This window comes from Chelonia mydas, chromosome 17, assembly GCF_015237465.2.
Source record: "Chelonia mydas isolate rCheMyd1 chromosome 17, rCheMyd1.pri.v2, whole genome shotgun sequence".
Taxonomy (NCBI): domain Eukaryota; kingdom Metazoa; phylum Chordata; order Testudines; family Cheloniidae; genus Chelonia; species Chelonia mydas.
Window position 1 is genome coordinate 9,124,039 of NC_051257.2, and position 19,644 is coordinate 9,143,682.

The 19,644-nt window shown below is 39.1% G+C and overlaps 2 protein-coding genes across 7 annotated transcripts in view; one reads left to right on the forward strand and one right to left on the reverse strand.

Moving 5' to 3' along the window:
• NF1 (neurofibromin 1) overlaps nucleotides 1–19,644 on the reverse strand; it is a 168,051-nt gene that overhangs the window by 36,222 nt on the left and 112,185 nt on the right. For all 5 annotated transcript variants that reach the window (XM_037880588.2, XM_037880586.2, XM_037880587.2 and 2 more), the window contains 4 exons: nucleotides 5,690–6,122; nucleotides 5,145–5,485; nucleotides 2,739–2,941; nucleotides 1,408–1,601 (listed from right to left, as the gene is read on the reverse strand). In XM_037880588.2, the coding sequence (XP_037736516.1) occupies nucleotides 1,408–1,601; nucleotides 2,739–2,941; nucleotides 5,145–5,485; nucleotides 5,690–6,122 (1,171 nt within the window). The remainder of the gene's footprint in view (nucleotides 1–1,407; nucleotides 1,602–2,738; nucleotides 2,942–5,144; nucleotides 5,486–5,689; nucleotides 6,123–19,644) is intronic.
• On the forward strand, nucleotides 7,123–19,365 carry EVI2B (ecotropic viral integration site 2B). Of its 2 annotated transcripts, XR_006286392.1 has the most exons (3): nucleotides 7,123–7,395; nucleotides 11,565–16,523; nucleotides 17,958–19,365. XR_006286392.1 is itself a non-coding variant. In XM_027820143.3 (2 exons), exon 2 carries the CDS (start codon nucleotides 18,226–18,228, stop codon nucleotides 18,898–18,900), a length of 675 nt encoding a protein of 224 aa, XP_027675944.2. In that variant the 5' UTR covers nucleotides 15,089–16,523; nucleotides 17,958–18,225; the 3' UTR covers nucleotides 18,901–19,365. The 2 variants fall into 2 exon arrangements, 1 of the variants encoding a protein (XP_027675944.2); XM_027820143.3 differs by lacking the exon at nucleotides 7,123–7,395 and having other exon boundaries at nucleotides 15,089–16,523.

Sequence of the window (19,644 nt, forward strand, 5' to 3'; positions counted from 1 at the left end):
AGGTGGATGAGAATATCTTTTATTGGACCAACTTCTGTTCGTGAGAGAGAGAGAGACAAGCTTTCAAGCTTATCCAGAGCTCTTCTTCAGGTCTGGGCTACAACACTGCATACAAAGATACTTCCTGAATTTTCAGGTCTCTGTAGAAGCCAGGAATGTGTTATTAAAAGCCAGAGCTCAATATTTAATGTTAATAGGAAACTTTATGAGAAGTTGTGTGTGCTGCGATCAACATACACGGTTAATATACTGAAGTGCTGTTAAAAGAAGAAAACTGTTTTGGCACTAATATTAAATGACTGTAGAATGCCTGTTTGCAGTGTTATTGTAGCCATGTTGGTCCCACGATATTAAAAAAATAAGGTGGGTGAGGTAATATCTTTATTGGACGAACTTCTGTTGGTGAAAAACTTTCAAGCTACACAAAGCTCTTCTGCTGGTCTGGAAAAGGTACTCAGAGGCCACATCTAACTACAAAATTAACTTGACCTAACTTACACTGGCATACAGCTACTGCAGTAATTACATCACTTGTGCGTGTCTACACTTTGCTCCTTGTGTCGGCAGTGCACATCCTCATCAGGATAGCTTGTATCAATTGCATTGTTAGTGTGGGCCATTATGGGATGGCTCTTGAAAGCCAGTAACAGTCGACATAAGCAATGCAGCGTCTACACTGACATTGCGTCAGCCCATCTACATTGATCTTGATTTTATGCTGTGCGCGGAGGTGGAGTTATTAAGTCGGCATAATGGGGCAGTTAAATTGCGGGGAGCAAAATTTAAGTGTAGACACTTCAGGCAAGTCTACACTACAAAGTTAAGTTACGCTGACCTACAGCCACTGCAGTTTGGCACGTCCACACTAGCACCTTCTGTCGGTGGTGCGCGTCCTCATTAGGAGCGCTTGCACCAATTTAATTATCAGTATGTGGCATTGTGATGCACTGACAGCGGGAGGTCCAGGCGGTGGAGCTCTGGCTGTCAGCCACCGGGGCTGACAGCTGGAACAGTTGACGCAGTATCTACCCTAACACTGCATTGACCTAACTACATCAACCTAAGTGCTACACCTCTCGTGGAAATGGAGTTATTAGGTCGGTGTAGTGGGTGACTTACCCTGGGGGGAGCAACACTGTAATGCAGGCAGCTTACATTGACCTAACTCTATAGTGTAGACCAGACCAGTGTGTCACAGCTAAATACAAAGCGGAAGAGATTGTTAAGCAAAGCAGTTAACACATATTCAAAGGACCATTCAAGGCAAGTGGTCCATTGATACCCATGCAATCATAGGACAAAAAAGAAGGGAGTGTGCGTGTGTGTATGTGCGCGCGCGCAGATTATAACCTATATCTCATTTACATTTTGCTGTTAAAGGCGATAATGAATTTACGCAGTCAGTACCTGTCCAAGACTTCCCCATATCTTTGCTTGAATGGAAGGATACATCTGTTTCTCATTTATTGTCATTGTTATAAGCTTATCAAGAATAGCTGTGACTCGCTGGCGTTTAGCATCATCATTGTGCTTACAGAATCGGACCAGATTCGACAACCAGGGAGTCATATATTCCAGGCAAAGGTGTTTCAGTTCAATACCTGAAATCAAAAATTAATGTTATTGTAACAGAAGGCCATTGATGGTCTCTTCTCTTTACATGTGCGGAATTATTTGCAAGCACTTTTCTTTACAATTTTATTGTCCAAAAATAAAGTCTAGGTACCTAGACCAAAAAAATTGTGAAAGATCAGAAGTAGGATTATTGTGTAAAAGGTAAAGCTTTAAAAAGAAACATACTGTTCTAGCGACTTCCACAACCTACATCTTTAGGAAGCTGGAAAGAAGAGTGACATCTTAATTCATGCTGAAGAGATGTAAGAGAAAGGGGCTCAAAGCTCGTAAACACATTAATATTTAGAATTTACATAGTACTTTTCATCTGCAATGTGCTTTCAAAATGTTAATCTTCAACACCCTCATGAAGTAGGTATAATCCCTATTTTACACATGAGGAAAGAAAGGCAGCTATGTTCCCAGACACAGCCAAGGTTAGAGAGAGAATCAGACCCTGGATTAGAATTCAAATTCTGTGTGTCTCTTTTAGATTATTAACAATGTGTGTAGAGGAAAGATCCTACATATCTTTTGGGCATATATTTTCTAGACTTCAGAGTTTATCACCAACATGGAACTCCGATTGTGATTTGTGTTTATTTCTGGTGAATTTGTGACACTAAAGTAACCCTCACCAAAGTAATCATTGTACACAACTTTCAGAAGTGATGTGGAAGAGCTAATATACAGTAAGATGTTACCTAAGAAGCATTATCATTGTAGACCACTGAAACCACTTGTACAATTTGTCTTATGTTAATATCAAAAAGTCTAAAGAATGTTTTAGACATTGATTCTATAAAAAAGAGGGCACTGTTCAAACAGTTCTGTGAATGAGGTAATCTTGTCTTTACTATGTTCTCCATGCGAGCAGATTCCAGTCTGTATCTTGACACCGCTTCGTTCCAGAGCATTTCACCACTTGCTGATTAGGTCACAGATATAATGGCTAAACTTGAAAAGCACCTGCAGATGCTTTAGGCTGCATTTCTAATTGAAGCCTACTGTGCTAATGGACTGACTCAATAACATGAGAACATTTATTAACTCTATAACAGGACTGAAAAGCTTGAACCATTTCAAACTCAGTGTTAGTGTTAGAGAAAATGAATGCTACTTACTAGATTTGCTAAATCCAGAAATACACTCTTCCAAAAACTCTAAGGTAAGGTGTGGCTCATTAGCTGCCAGAGTCTTACTAATTGACACAATAAAAAGGGTGTTGTTGGCAGGGATACACAGACCTGAAGTCTCCAGTAACTGGCCCTCAATCTTTAAATTAAAGGTACAGGTTAAGGCACACAGAAGATTATAGGCAGCAGACCTGCAACAAAACATAAGTGACGCAATTTAAATTTTTTTCCTATGCATCTAAAAAATGTGTATACAATAAATAATTCCATTAAAAACAGTACAAGAGAGTGGTATTAATGTCTCTTAAAATTCAGTCTAGTGTTGCCATACCAACAGGGGCAGCAGGTTTGTATAATTCTGATGGTGCCCAGAACAGGTCCAAGTCCTCCTCCCACTCCCCCCATCCCCCGCCCACACACCTGCCTGGTAAGCTGATACATATTTTTTTAAATAATGTACAAATGGACGGGATACAGTAAGTGTTTAACAGTTTCCCTATATTGCACCATGTAGGGTGGGGGGGTGAGGGCTCTGGGGTGGGGCTGGGGATGAGGGGTTTGGGAGGGGCTCAGGGGTAGGGCAGAGGGTTGGGGTGTGGGGGGCTGAGGGCTCTGGCTGTGGATGAGGGGTTTTGGGTGCAGGGGTTCATGGTGCAGGAGGGGGCTCAGGGCTGGAGCAGAGGATTGGGGGGCTGAGGGGTGTTGGGTGCAGGGGTTCATGGTACAGGAGGGGGCTCAGGGCTGGGGCAGAGGATTGCAGGGGGATGAGGGCTCTCGGGCTGGGGTTGAGCTGGGGATGAGGAGTTTGGGGTGTGGGAGGGGGCTCAGGGCTAGGGCCTAAGCTCCTTCTCCCAATAACCCTCTCTGACAAACTGAAAGAGCATCACTGAAGGGCTCCATGTCTAGTTACTCTTGGATGAAACAGATTAGAATGATACGTAGCGGGGAGGGAGGAAGGAAGAGAAGAGGGCTACCAAAGGGCTACCAAGCAAAAACCTGACCCTTGGTTTTTCAGACCCATATAAAATCAACGTGTACATTTGAATTTAGGTATTTTTGAGATTGTGACTAAAACCAGTTCATCCTCAGAAAATCTCTCCTTAAATATTGCACATGTAACATTGAAGTGCTGATGTCTTACACAGGTACATTTTACACAGTAATGGCAATAAGGCAACTCTAGAATTCTCCTATGCATTAAAATGAATGCAGGAAATATTGTCACCTTATTCCCACAGAGAACAACATAGCCTATAAAAATTAAATGGCACATGTCTGTATATTATACTGTGTCTATATAGGTACATACACATATACAAAGCTGCCTAGGAACTGGAATTCCCATTATAAATTCTGAAATTTCAAAAAAATATTCTTTCCAAAACTGAAAAACTGAAATTTTTTAATTTCTCACAGAACAGGAATTCCAAATTCACAGACCTTTTTGAAATGTTTGAGGTCCCCCCGAAAATCCTGCACTCTGGGGAGCCTGGAAGCTGGGGATTCCAAGCAGCTGGGAGCGTGAAAGCCCCACTTCTGAGGTAGTCCACCTGACAGGTTGGAGCCAGGGACCCTGGAGGCCTCGGCTTTGAGGCAGCTTTTCTGGAGGGCTGCCAGAGATCTAGGGCTTCTAGGCTCCCTGTCAGCAGATTGCAGAGATGCTGGGGAGCTTGGAAGCCAGGCCTTGTGGGCTGCTGAGAGCCCAGGAAGCTCCCAGACTCTCAGCGCCTTGTCAGCCTGCCAGGTGACTAACCGCAAGAAACCAGGTAGGCTTGTGACAGAAACCTGCCCAGCAAGCAAGGTTCCATAGCAAACCTACCTGGTTTCTCTCAGACAGGGATGTTTCCATATAACATTTTGATTTAGATGAACCTGCCTCTTCCACTGGAAGAATGCTCAGTTGGAAAGTTTCCAGCCAGCTCTAATATGTATCTTCCTATTGTTTATTCTGCTTTCTAGCTGCAAAACAGCCACTAATGCCCCAAGACTGAATTCTAGTTTATGTTTTTAAAAACAAAGCCAGGAGAAAGATGTGAAGAGTTTTAGGATGAGATGAGTAAAGTGAACTGGCATGCAAACAATATGATATTTTGTTACGCAATCTCATCCTTAAAAATTGACTTTTTTTTACAACGATAAAGAGATTTTTCAGAATAAGAATTAAGATTTCCAAAACTTTTACAGTTAACCTAGTATAATTTATGCTTCATTTTCCCACCATGGAGTAGTTGATCTTTCTTTGGGAAATATCAATGTTATTCCTAGATACATTTCAAGTTAGTGAAACTTTGGTGAAAGAATAATTATGTTTGCTGTAAAACGCTTACTAATGGGGCAACCTTAGAAATAAATTAGCACACATTTTGGTCAAGGTAAGGGTTAAGAGATCTCTACCGTAAACTAGGGTCTGAGCTTCCCAGGTTAAGCAATGCTATATTCAGTAGTGTTCCAGGGACATCCTTTGGACGGATTTTAGTATGTTGCGGGATGGAGTCTGGTTGTGACAGCTCCCATCGCGTCCGTATGTGAATGATGGACTGCACGATGGCTTCGCACTCCTGATGCATGAAGGTGAGTGGTGTGCCTTGGTTGGCAATGGTTAAGGTGAACTGATTCTCGTCAACTAGACATATCTCCTCAATCTCAGAGGCATAGTAAATGTCATTTAGAAATACTGTCTGTCCGAGGACTCTTGTTCGATCTGCTGATGTTACCTGCACAGCGGTAGACCCAACCTTAGAAAGGAAAGAAAAAGTATAACTTAGTAGCTGTAGCTAAGAATATGAAGAATGAACAAGATCTGTTATCACCAGTGTTATGCATGAACTATATTGGTCATGATTTCTCCCTAAGACTTCATGACAGTAAAATAGCATGCAGGTCTATAATGCCAAATTATACATAGCAATTCGGTAGGAAGGGTGTTAAATGAGACTTACTTTAATAGAAACTTTGGTGTCTTTGTGGGCCAGTTTGAGAGCATTGTGGAATACTTTCAAGTCTTCTTCCAAAGCCAAGGTAGCAGCTGGAAGTTTCTGCTGATCATGTTCAATGTGTTCTGCCAATTTCCCAGGAGAGTCTATGAAAATAAGCCTTTTGCTACCTTTCAGGCCTGTCAGAAGCCTCTCGTGGTATTTGGTGTATTCCCTTACCCAAGAGTTGCAATTGTAAATATAAACTGCTGAGACATTTTCATAAGCGAAGCCTGGAAAAACTACAAACCACTTGGAAAGGAAGTCTGTTTTAAAGCGATTGCTGGGCCCGGCGTGAGTGAGGTCCACTACAATCTCATATGGCTTAGCATAGTATGGCTTCAAAGTTAGAAGAACATGGTATATCAATAAATCACCATTGATCTGACCTGTTTTGAACCTAAGAAAAATAAGAAAAAACATTTCACATGTTGTTCCATGATTTCTCTTGGTTACAGTAGGGGGAAAAAAAATAGATTTAGCTTGCATGTGATCCTATACCAACTCCAGATATTCCAAAACAATTGTACTGGATCTGCAGAGACCATGAAGGCAATAGGCAAATAGCATCTGTTACCATTAAGCTGTAGCTCATCCATCATATTGGATAACGCAGTTTAGATTCTCTCTCTACAAAGTAAAGGGGCAACATTATCTCAGCAAGGATTCCTCATCAAACTCCAATGTATACACTTTTCCACACTTGCAAATTACACCCATGTTTAAACATAAAAAAGGTAATTTAGAATAGTGACGCTGCCCTAATTAAGCATCTTCAGGCACTTCCATTACAAATCCTCCTTTGAAGGGTTTGTAACTCACACACTGCATTTGCTGTAGGTTGAAACTTGGCATCCGACTGCCTAATTGGATGTAAGAGTGGCCAAATGACTAGTATAAATGTGCTTGTTAGATTTTCTGAAAACAACTAAATCTTTCAGATAATTTAAGGCAGTTTCTGATTTGTGTAGTTTTTAAGTAAAGCTGCTCTGCATCTTGAGAAGGACAGTCACCTTCCAAAATTAATCTAGAAGATTTTTAACATGGCAGGTATAATTTTACTAGGTACCATTAACCCAAATTATAGTCAAACTCCACAGTAGCGTGTGGAAATTTGAGACACTTCTATCTGCCTCCAGCTTCTCTGTGCTACCATTACCTGGACTCTTCTAGTAAAGCTGGAGATTCTGTAAAGACAGAATTCACACAAATACATGCAATAAAAATAAAAGTTAAACAAATATTGATTGCACTGGAGACACCATTTTTATATAACACGTAGGAGAAATAATCTGGCATAAAGGTAAAACATATATGGTGCAGCAAGTAGAGAGTCTCTGCCCTAAGGACAGAAATTTTTTTTCTATTGCACTTCCTGTCATTTTGAGAGCTAATTTGAGCAAATTGGTGCTTTCCTCCCCCCCTAACATGTCACGGTAGACTTGCAGTGGAAAGGAAGTGTGTCATCTCTGTGGTTTAGTTTTTTGAGTGAGGAAATACAACCACATATTTTAGTTAGATTCACTTAAAAAAAAAATAAATCACCATCTTCTAAGTCCATTTGTTTTATATTGCTGGTCGGTTGCATCCCAAGAAAAAGATAAAGAAACTGCGTGGTTAAGTAATAGAATAATCTGAAATTCAACTCTGAATTTGACCATACTTCTGGCAAGGTAGGTCCATATTTGCTTTCTTACACTTTGCTTTTGAGTTTGTTAGAATTTGTAATGCAAAAAATGTTTTTACACAACTTCACACAAGCCACTACAATACCCCTGACAACTGCGATCAAGAAGTGAAATACTATCTTTTCCCAACCAGTCTATTTAGCTTGAATACAGGAAACTTACTAAAAATACAGATGTTATACTATGTTAAAGGGAGTTTATATTTCAGAATCTGAAGAAAGCATTAAGAGTGTCAGTCACTAGTTAGCCCCGTCGTGCCTATGTATTGTAGATCTTACTATATACTAACAGAAGATCCTATCTATACCTAAGCAGGAAGGGGTAAATTAAAGAGAAAGATAACCTTTAATGATCAATTCCTTTGCTTTTGTGACTTTAAATAAAACCATTAACATTTTGTCAACAAAGTTTGTTTATTTTTAACAGTACATCTGGTCTGGAACACTACAATTAACAGTGGGCTCATTGTACTGTCAGTGGAAGTATGCAGAAGCACTGTTGCAATTGTGTAATGGAAACATTAGGTGTTTGAGATTCTTCCATTACAATATTGAATGGAACAGTACGGGGCAGACCCATCTCAAATGGCTCAAAATACCTAAAAAGGGTAGTTCATTCTACTAGGGAATAATTTACATGTTTTACTTCAGCTTTCTCCTTCTACTTTTTTGCCACATTACAAGGCATCTTCTACAAACAATTGGAACCATTTTGAGATAAAAACCTCACCCCGCCTGCAGCTTATATGACAAGCTAGTTTTCAGCTCAGTTTGAAAAGGAGGAACTTTACCTTACCTCAGAACTACAGTCTAATTTTAACTTAAATATGAACTGCAGAGAAAAAAAAACATTTGTGCCCTTTACTACTTCTTTATGATGCATGAAGCCAAACTCCAACTCAATCTGTTTTTTTGTGTGTGTGGGTTTTTTTTTTTTTTTTTTACAGTAGACATACCAGGAATATTAAGTCCTTACTTCCCTCACTTTCTGGAGGACCCTGGCATCTCTAAAGGACATCACTATTCAGCTTCTGCAAAGATGCCAAAAATCCTTTAGCAAGTTCACTTTTCTACACATTTGTGATTCAATGCATTAGGTACTATGGTAGTTATGTTACAACTTTTGACTATAATTAAAAAGTAAACAGATCTTTTCTAAGATGCTTGTTTGAGTGGAAGAAAAGGTATTTTGTTCAGCAGAATAAACTTTAAAGCTGTAGTTTAAATACACATTTGTGAGAACAGTCATAATATTTAGTCATTCCAATTTAAACAGAACATACTATATAATACTGGAATAAAATTGTGCAATTTGAAATATTCACAAGTAAAACCAGGTAAACTAGGTAATAATAAGGGTGATCACCTCTAATTTCAGATATCTTTCCCAAGTATGCAATCTGGAGGAAATTACATCACTGACACAAAATCAGCAGTGTATCTGAGGGTTGCAAATGCTGCAATCCAAAAAAAATCACGTTAATTTTCATACTTTCATTATTATTTTTGTATGTTGGTAGAATTTAAGTATTCCAATCAAGACTGGGTGGATCCCATTTTGCTAGGGACTGTAGAACCACATACTGTAAAATCCCTGCATGACCCAAACGATTTATAATGTAAGGCCTTTAGTCTTGCAAAGAGCTCTATACAAGGTCAGAAGCTTGCTGGAGATCAGCTTCTTGAAGAATAAGGACCCAGGTTACAACAGATAGACCAAACCCCCCCCACCCCCAAAACCTACATATGGGGAAAAAGAATGGAAAGACCATACCAGAGCACACTAAGCATTAGGCATAGTGCATCACCTGCTTATTTTGTTAGTATTAATTTTTTAAGTCACAGTCTTTATAGCAGGTATACTTTGAGGTGAGCAGTCTGTCTTCTTGCCAAATTCTATGGCTGAAGATGATGCACAAATTTGAATACTGTGCAACTGTAGAATGGAAACATGCAGTTGGTAACAATGTGATTTGCACAATCTCTCATACTTCAGTGAAAACATTTTTCGCATTTTAGTGACGCTATTACTACTTATATCTTGTGTAAGAAATTCCAGATCACTTTTCCTTATTCATCCCTATTTCAATCTCCAAAAGAAATAGACTATACTTAAAATACTTCGTTTCGCACTACCATAGACATTTCTTTTATCTATGTAACGGATATGAAAGCAACTGGGACACTGTCAAGCTGGGCTTTTGCACTGTCTGCGTTACAAACTCAGTCCCCTTCCGGCAGCATGACCGCCTCCAGTGCTTGGTTCAAATTTGTCAATTGTAATTAAGAATTAAAATAAATGCAGCTTATATTCAAGCTAATATGAATGCTTCCTGCACTGCTAACATCCATACATCTAGATTACAGAAAAAGGGCACAATTCTTTTCTAAAAAGCCCATAGAATCATCAGTAAATCAATAAAAATACTGTAAACTCAAAAAAGAGACATCAGTTTGCTGAAAATTTACTAAAAAAGATGCTTGGCAGCTGCATTCAGTCTTTAATGGATTAATATGAGCGGATACAGTAACTTACTGCTGTCATCTTTAAGATTGTGTAAAATTGATATCTTCTTTTTTTGTTTTTTAACATGGCTACATTTCCTCCCCTTTAAAATTACTTCATTACTCATTCAGGAGAGTAGGAGGTGGGAACAGGCTATAAATATTCCTTAGATCAGAGGTTCTCAAACTGTGGTCCACGCATCACTGGTGGCCTGCAAGCTCCATTCAGGTGGTCTGCGGATAGTTCCCTCTACGGTGTGCACCTGGGCGGCTGCACATGAGAGAATGAAGGGCCACCCACCTAATTAGTGGAGCCGTGCAGGCGGGATGCTACTAATTAGGTGCCTGGACCCTGGAAAACACACACATGTAAGGTGAGGTGGTGGCCTTCGGGGGAATAGGGGTAGGTGGGAGGGGGCAGTGGGCTGAGAAGAAGGGGTGGGGGGAATTTGGGATGTGCAGGGCTGCGGCAGCCAGAGGAAGAGGTGACTTTCCCCAGCTCCAGGGCTGTGGCTGCTGGGGAGAGAGAGCCCTCCTTCCCAGCCCCAGCTCGGAGGGCTGCTATGGTGCGGGAGAAAGGACACATCAATCGCATTAGAAAGGTAACAGCATGGATATAAAAATATGAGTTGTGTGCTTTTATTTGTAGAAAAACCTAATTAAGGTTTTTTATATAGCACTTTTATCGAAAGTGCTTTATAATAGTTAGCTAACAGTACAAACATCTGGAAAGATCATTAAGTGGTCCAACGAGATCCTCAGCAATTTTCAACGTGGAAAAAAAAGTTTGAGAACTACTGCCTTAGATTGTTTTCTCTTGTATTTCTAAAAGCAGAAGTGATTGATTCAAAGGTGCAACTTGCTCAGCTTTAAAGAGAAGGAGCTATGACAGTATTCACTCATTTGCACGCATAGAATCATAGAATATCAGGGTTGGAAGAGAGCTCAGGAGGTCATCTAGTCCAACCCCCTGCTCAAAGCAGGACCAACACCAACTAAATCATCCCAGCCAGGGCTTTGTCAAGCCAGGCCTTAAAAACCTCTAAGGATGGAGATTCCACCACCTCCCTAGGTAACCTATTCCAGTGCTTCACCACCCTCCTAGTGAAACAGTGTTTCCTAATATCCAACCTAGACCACCCACACTGCAACTTGAGACCATTGCTCCTTGTTCGGTCATCTGCCACCACTGAGAACAGCCGAGCTCCATCTTCTTTGGAACCCCCCTGCAGGTAGTTGAAGGCTGCTATCAGATCTCCCCGCTTCTCTTCTGCAGACTAAACAAGCCCAGTTCCCTCAGCCTCTCCTCGTATGTCATATGCACCAGCCCATGAAACATCACTCAATAATTTGAAATGTCCTTCCTCCCCTGAACTTTTCTTCATTTTCTTTTTTTCCCCTTAAGTCTGTAGAAATCTGTTCAATAATACTGAAGACCAAACACAGGAACACCTACTCTTCTGGAATTTACGTAGCTACACTCTTCATAACATGCCCAAAATGCATGAAGTCAAGTTACTGCAAAGAGAGAGTTGTTTAACTGTAGATATAGCATCTGCCTAACATTTCAACAGAGCTCCAATTCAAACCTTCAACATCAATACAGGCATAGAATTACTAAGCTAATACTATATTTTTATATTTTTACAGGTAGCTACTGGATATGAACGTGAAATTGACGAGGCGCTGTAATTTTGCTTTCATTGTTGCGATCATCTTTTTATTTTGCTTGCAAATCAGAGCAAACGACACTGACCGTCCCCGGTTTACAAATGAGAGCTATTTGGGTACCATTCCCCAAAACATAAGTGAAAACCAGAGTACCACTGAAGCCAGTACAAATTTTGTTACGCAAAACACAGATTACAATGGCGAGTCAACTACTACTTTTGAAACGCAGACAGCCGCCTTTCAAACAACATTTGGTCAGGAACTGTCAACATTTTCCCCTAGCTTTCATCTTACTTCTGCAGTTCAAGACCCTTTGACCACCACCAAGACCCAGATTACAACAAAAACTGAACATTGTGAAGAAAAGAATAAATCTCTGATACTAATTTGTTTTATTATAATAGCAGTGCTTGTTCTTGCTTGCACATTTCTATTTCTGTCAACTGTGGTAATGGCAAACAAGGTATCGTATCTCAAAAGATCTAAAGAAGGAAAGCGCATGCCCAGAAGTAATGGTGATTTTCTGGTTAGTAGCAGTTTATGGCCAGCTGGATCAAATACATGGCAGAGGAAGTCTAAACAGCTAACAGGGACTGACTTGATGATGCAAGACCTGATATCAGAGACAGCTAACACAGTTCAAAAGAAAAATGCAGTTGAAACAACTGAGAAACTCACTAGGGGAAGAGCTAATGATCAGAAAAATGAACAAGCCTCAAAACCATGTGACAGCATCGTAACCAATTTTATAGTTGAGATTTAAATAAAGCTCAGATTCCTAACAGAGATGACATTGCAGCCTTGAAGTAACATAGTGCCACACAGGAGAACCAGGTTCACATCCTGGATTTGGTTTTCCACTGCATAACAATGGGAACTCTAGGCAGTAGCACACAGCTCCATAGGAAGGAGCACCCCAACTCATGTGCAATCAACCTTTCAGTCATTTGAAACAGTACCCTGAATTGTTTTAAAGGGAGACCTCTCTATTAGTGCTTTGAAAGAAACTGGTGGGCAATGGAGCTGAGTGGGGATAAAGCAACAAAATATTTAGGATATTAGGGCTGCAAAAGGAACCCCACAAAGGCCATGGGGATGGACCAATAGCTTAGTAGGTATAGAATCCGCAGAGTGCTATTTATGGGTATACGATTACTTTTTTATTTTAAATGAAGCTCGTTTCTCTCTGATGTAATCAGTGACCCACAAACCAGTAGGTTAGAAGACCACTCTGATACTGCAAACAGAATTCTCAAGAGCTCCTCAGCATATTTTTGTAGATCAGAGGTTCTCAAATTGTGGTCTGTTGATCACTGAAGGTATGCGGAGAGCTGGCTGATCACATGGTGCTATCTCCTCCTCGTTGCCATCTGCTTAATTATATTAAGAAACAGTTAAAAATAACTAACATGCAGGCAACTGCTCTAGTTGTTAGAGAGATGCTGCATGATGAAAAATGGGAGGAGAGGGCCACGAATGGGGAAGTGTTCCCTCAGACTAACTCTATACTAAGATATGCTCTGGATTGTGAAGAAGTTTGAGCACCCATATAACTAAGTGTTGTGTGAGTCAACCTCTAAAAAACTAGCATTTTCAGTTACTTGTGCTGGCATTTGTTTGGTTGCAACTAACTTTAAAGCAAACATATTGTACAGTCAAAATACGATTTCTGCTCTTGTTCTTTCAAAAACCATAATACAAGCCTACCTTGCTTTTGAACTAATTTAAAGTCAACTGTATTTGCTGAGCTTTAAGTTTGTGCAAAAATATATAAATCTTGTTTTATACGTAACATGGTTGCAGAAAAACTCTTTCACTTGGTAACCCCAATAAAAACATACAATAGATTTTGAAACAATCTGACTCATTCATAATTATGGTATATAATAGATTGGGGTTTCTATTGTAAGGAAACAACTTCTAGAATATTAATTCTCCAGAATGTTTACTAAGGGAAAAATTACGTCACTCTGGAGAGTGAAAAAGAAATGCACTTAAGTAGTTTTTTTGTTGTGGATTTGCTTGTTTATAAGAATGAAGATGAAATTTTATTACTTTCATCTAGCTTACTTTATCCAGAAGATTAATACAATGAAACCCGCACTAAGGACCACCTACCAAGAACTACTCTAACATAAGACCATTACTATGAAGTATCCCTAAAGATTTCTTTGAGTACCACTTCAACTTTTAGCTCCTCTAAGCTGGTCTTTTGAATGAATGTTTGTAACAGGTTTCACTATACTAAAGATTCACTACCTGGAGGAAACTGGAGAGACTTCTTATTTGTGCACATTATTTCTATACCTAAGCACAGATGAACTGCTTCACAGATACATCAGTTAATTCTTGGGATCTTGAAAAAAACAAACTAGCAACTTCAACATTTTCTTTGTTGCTCTGCAGATTAAGCTAAAACAGTCTACAATTGTGTCAGCAGGGCACTTCAACTTGTAAAATGGAAGTTAGTCACTGGGCACAATAATGCAACATTTGTATATATATCAAGATACTCATAATTTCACTAATCATACTTGCATATAGATATGTGATAAAACATTTAAGTCACACTTCTTCAAAATATGTACTCCCAACTGATTAATATTTGTATTGCCACAAGAGAAGAGATATTGCTGAGGAAATTTTTCCTCTTTCCAGAAATATGGATGGACATATAGCAATTAAACATCTGTATTGGGACAGGACATAGAGGCCTCACCCAGGTTATTTAGCCATTGTGCTAGGCACTGTAGAAACACAGCAAATAATTATCGCTGCCCCCAGACACCTTGGAATCAAAATACCTGTAATATTCGGTTAGAGACACTCTAAAGTAGTTAGAAAAAACATGAGGATTTCCTGGGTGGCACAGTGATTCAGGTACATTAGTAGATTGCTTACAGGTACGTTATCGTATTTTTCCTGTGTGTTTAAAACAAAATTCTGAGACAATACGAAGTCTTGCAAAAATCATTTATGAAGCAGTTATTAAAAGATGCTTTAGAGGAGCTACCTAAAAAGTTATTTTCAACAAGGACAAATTCTCCAGTTCTGAAAATGAACTGATATGCAGGCTTGACCTTTAGTCTAAGAAGCAGCATATAACTAGGTCTGTTGAACTCGTTTGGCAAGTGTTAAAAAAACTACACACTGATGGTATCTCCTGAAAACTAATGGTTTGGCCTTTCCAAACTCCCCATACATTTCCTATCTATAATGTATATCTTTTGATGCAAGAAAGTGTTGATTTTTAAAGCTCGGGAAAATAAAGACATGTAACCTATTTAAGCACCGAATTGATCCTCCTTCACTGAAAGTGAATTCCATCAAGGAACCCAACTTGGAAAGAATATATATAAACCCTATTACATATATTAATATTTCTACCTTGCTGCCTCTGTTCAGCCAGAAGTGAGGGTCAGGGGCGCAAGCAGGCAACAGCAGACACTGAAGTTTTATGCACTGGGATTGGCTGTTGCTCCTCCGGCTAGGATGGTGGAAGGAGTGGACTGTGGTGCTTCCCTTGGTTTCAGGGAATTGAAATATTCCACTGCTATTTGTTCCCTGGGTCCCTTGGGGAGCAAATATCACTGTAGCTTGTTGCCTTATCCCCTCTGCTCCCCCAGACCACTTAACTTTCTGTAGGAGTTAAGCAGCAGCAACAGAGATCAAAGGCCTTATTCAACTCCCACTGAAGCCAGGGGAAGTCTTTCCACTGGCTTCTAAGGGCATTGGATCATGACATCATTGCTGGATTCCATTACAGCGCCCCTGGAGAGCAAAGATGTGGTCCCAGTCCCCTCTACCAGCTACCAGCAGAAAACATGGAGAGAAGTCACCAAAAGTGTTCAGCTCCAGTTATAGCAGAACACTGTTTACTGTGAGAGTCTCATTTAAAAAGTGATTTTACTGTACGCCAGTTCCTTCATATGCATGTAAGTGTCATACACTGCACATTCCTTTTTCAAAAAGCCCCTTGAATCAGCGATGTCTAAATTGCTATGAAACAATATTTAAGTAGCAGTTCCCTCCCTGCTCTGCACATAATATATAAAATGCACAGTCAAAACTTATTTCTATGATTTGACTATTGTACACCCAAATACAGTACTCTTCTGCACATTTGCTCCTAATCCCCTCTATTTCTGAGAGGCACTCCAACCCCTGTTAATCTACAAGGATATAGTAGCTACTATCCTGCATTTTTTGCAGGATTCAAGCACCTGACAGTGATCAAAAGGAGCCCTGCGGATTTCACAGAGCACAACCCCTCCCATTTACAGTCACACACAGTGTGGCAACTACAAAAGTGGCCTATTTGGAACAATAATATTAAGCAAGTTTTTAGCTGCCTTTTATTGCAATTTAGGAAATGAAAATACGGAAGGGAACCAGCACCCTGTGATCAGCCAGCTCTCCACAAACCACCATTTGAGAACTTCTGATCTAAATCATCTTCATTTGAGCCTCTTTGAATAGTAATAATTGTTGCACTTCACCAGAAAAGCACAGAAAGTAGGAAGAAGATTGTGTTCAGCTCAATCCACTTCTACTTAATATATAAAATTACCATTGCTCATGTTTTCTCTATAGACACAGGCATATAAACATCAATACTACTACGAATATCTTATGCAAAAATTGCAAACATGACTATTTACACTTTTTTTTTTTTTAAACACAACAACATATCCCAAATTTGGTCTTCAAGTAGGCAACTTCTGAACATTAATTCTTAGTCATGTCCCTAATCTTGACACTTCCTGCAGCAAGTGTTGATAAACTTCCTCTTTCTATGCAAAAAAATTTCAGTGTGAGAACAGTGGACCCTTTTAGAGCTCTTTAATGTGCAACACGCATTCTGACTGCTTTAGTTTTGAAACAGCAAAATGTTAACTTAGTATGTGAAGACTGTTTACTACAGGAGACATTGTACAGGTAAGGAACGGTTTTCATACGCTAAGATTTAACTGCTTGGCTAACTAGTTGTTGATGTGACATTAAACAACTTGTATTTTGCAACTTGATGCTGCAGAATATTTTGTAATTAATTTATGACTTGTGTACGGTATTCTGTTTTAGAAAATGGTCTTCCTCCGTGTGTTAGTGTTCTGAAGACATCTCCTTACTATTCAAATATTGCTATTAGAACCAATAATTCTCAAAATCAAGTTCAAACTCTAATCAACAGTGAACATTTTTAGATTACCTGGAGTTTCCCCTGTGAATTATGTTAACAGCCATAAAAATTTTTATCAGTACCTTACTGAGCTCTGATGAAGTACACATGTACAGAAGGAGAGCAGAGTAAGCACAAATGAGTGAAATATTTTTACCTGTTGCAAGTCTAAACATGAATACAGAAATCTGACATGTTCCCAGAAGTTTTAACTTACTGTCTGGATGTGTTTACACTCTGGTAAACACTCTCATAACAGGTACGTGAAAACATCTGTGCTTTTATTAATAATATGCACCATGAACTGAGTTCTCAACATTAATTTACCAATAAATGTATCTCTATGTGCAATTTAAATACGGAAGGCACATCAAAAGAAGCAGGCATACCGAATATGTGCTTTATTAATCTCATTTAGACTGATGCTCTAATACTTGAACTTTAAACAGTAATAGCAAAAAACTCCACTCCATTACTGCAAGTGAATTTACATTAACATTCTTCCTCTCACTCCAAAAACCATTATGTATTCAGGAGTCCATTTATAACAATGATCTACTGTTGAAATTCTAGTTCCATTCCAGTAACTGTAGCAGAAAAACATAATTTAAAACGGATATGCTCCAAGTATTAATTTATAAAGAGAACTCAGAATGCAAGATAAAGGTTAAAAGTATTGAAAAGAAAGTACATTACATTTAGAGACGCTGCTTGTAACTAACAAATGTTAAACAATGCAAAATCACCTGTTGTAATGAGCAGTTTAATTTGCATTTAATTTCCTGTTTACAAGTGAGGATCTGAACTTTTCAAGGAAATCTGACAATCCATACAGATCACTATTTTGACCTTTTTTACAGTCTTCTCTCCTATGTCCTTTTTTGGCAACTTGGAAAGGACATTGTGGCTGTTCTCTTTTTAAACAAAACCACACAAGAGGAAATTTAGGATCAATGATGTTAGAAGTGCCCCTGCTCTTACTCAAGTCAGTCAAAACCTGACTTTCATTTCAACGGAAGCAGACATGGTGTTTTTAAAAGTAGGTCTACCATTTACATAGCTTTACATCAAACTTACTGTTGGTAGTCAAAAGCAAATTAATGAAGATAAACAAGATTTTAATTATAAAACAGAAATCTATAGTACAGCTCTGAAGTTAAAGCTAACTGTATTTTATTCTCTTTTTACTGTAGAAGATAACCACACACTGCGTGTGGTCAGCAGAAGAGAAGGACACGAACCATATAATCCTAATTTTCTTCTATGGACAATTGTGGAGATCACTTTCTACAAAGATACAGAGGCCTCCAACAAACCTATCGTCAACTGTTTTTCCGACACAATCAAGAAATACATCTATCAGTCTTGCCAAAAAATAAAGGAAATACAGCTCCCAAGTTCCTATACCAATCAAATGAACTTGCTGTCTAACACCAAATTGAAAAGCCATCAGCAGCTATCATGACACCTCATACCACTGCAACAGAAGAAAGTGAATCCAGTGATGGGAGCTGGATAGCTGCACTGTTAATTGGCATAATTTTGTCTGGTATGATGATAGTTATTATTATAATTCTACTGTGGAAATGCTCAAAAAAGCCAGCTCAGGCTGATCCAAACTGGGCAGGTCGCTCTCCATTTGCAGATGGAGAAATACCTGATATCTTTGTGGAGAGTATTAAAGAAACGGAGCTGGCTACAAAACGTACATCAGTTCTCTCTATCTTGCCATGGAAATTTAACAAAAACGGATCCTTGGATAATTCTAAAAGCTCTGAATCAAAAGAAAGACCTGAGAAGCCACCCAGCTGCAACACAAAGGAGAAGAGCAATCAATCTACCCCTACACTAAAGGGAGGCCCAGGCCCATTAGCCGCCAACATTTCGGTTTCCTCTTCAAATATTATCAATGTGCCCCCACCTCCTGTTTCAGATGGACTGAGTGACGTATGCGACCCTCCGCTCAACCCAATCCTTCCCCCACCCGAGTCACTTGATCTGCCACCTCCACCTGACTGGCTTAACGAAGTCCAGGAGAATCACTGTCCCGAAATCAGCAAATCTCTTGAATGTCAATCAGAAGCACAGAGCGAGTTTCCCCCTCCTCCTGACTTAACCCATCAAGATGTAAATTAACCATTGCTGTCAGCATGGCCAGACCCTGGATAAATTGAAGGAGCCTGCTTTGCAACATACTTCACACTGTTCTTAAAAGTGTTTTGAAGCAAATGATTACATGAGAAGTTGAGATAAACAAGAACTATATGAAGTTACAGCTTTTATTAAACATTAGCTTTTCACAAATGGGAACCACCTACTGATCTGCTTGAAACTAATGACTTCAATACAGAGTATGGATGCTAGCTAAAGAAAAAAACGGGACTAAGTACGTAAATGGAGGTCTAGTATTTACAGATTTTAAAAGCTACAGAAACAAAGGTTTCCATATATATAGTTTTCAAAATGCAATGAGTCCAGCTTTATAGAAAGACCGCTTCTAACTTGTATGTTTGTTTTTCCAGGCTGTATAACTTGAATTAACAGTCACTTTAGCAGCATACTTCACATTTAATTTTAATAAAATGTTTGAATACAAAGGCATCTCGGTGACTTGTACTGAAATTAAAATTCACTGAATTTTCACTTGATTAAACACAAAACCACTGATTAAAAGCAAAAGTCCAGTGCCTTGATACACTTACAAACTTATATGTTTTCCATATAAAATTTAGGTCTATTTACTGTATACTACTTGGCACTTCTATAGCACATAACTGAAGCATCTCAAAGCACTTCAACAACTAGCCCTCATAACATCCATCCAAAAGGGAGAGGAACCCTTTTAATGTTTTCTCTCTCTCTTTTTTTTTTTTAAACTGA

Coding starts and splice junctions, on each gene's coding strand:
- EVI2B (XM_027820143.3), top strand. CDS start 18,226: ATGACACCTCATACCACTGCAACAGAAGAAAGTGAATCCAGTGATGGG.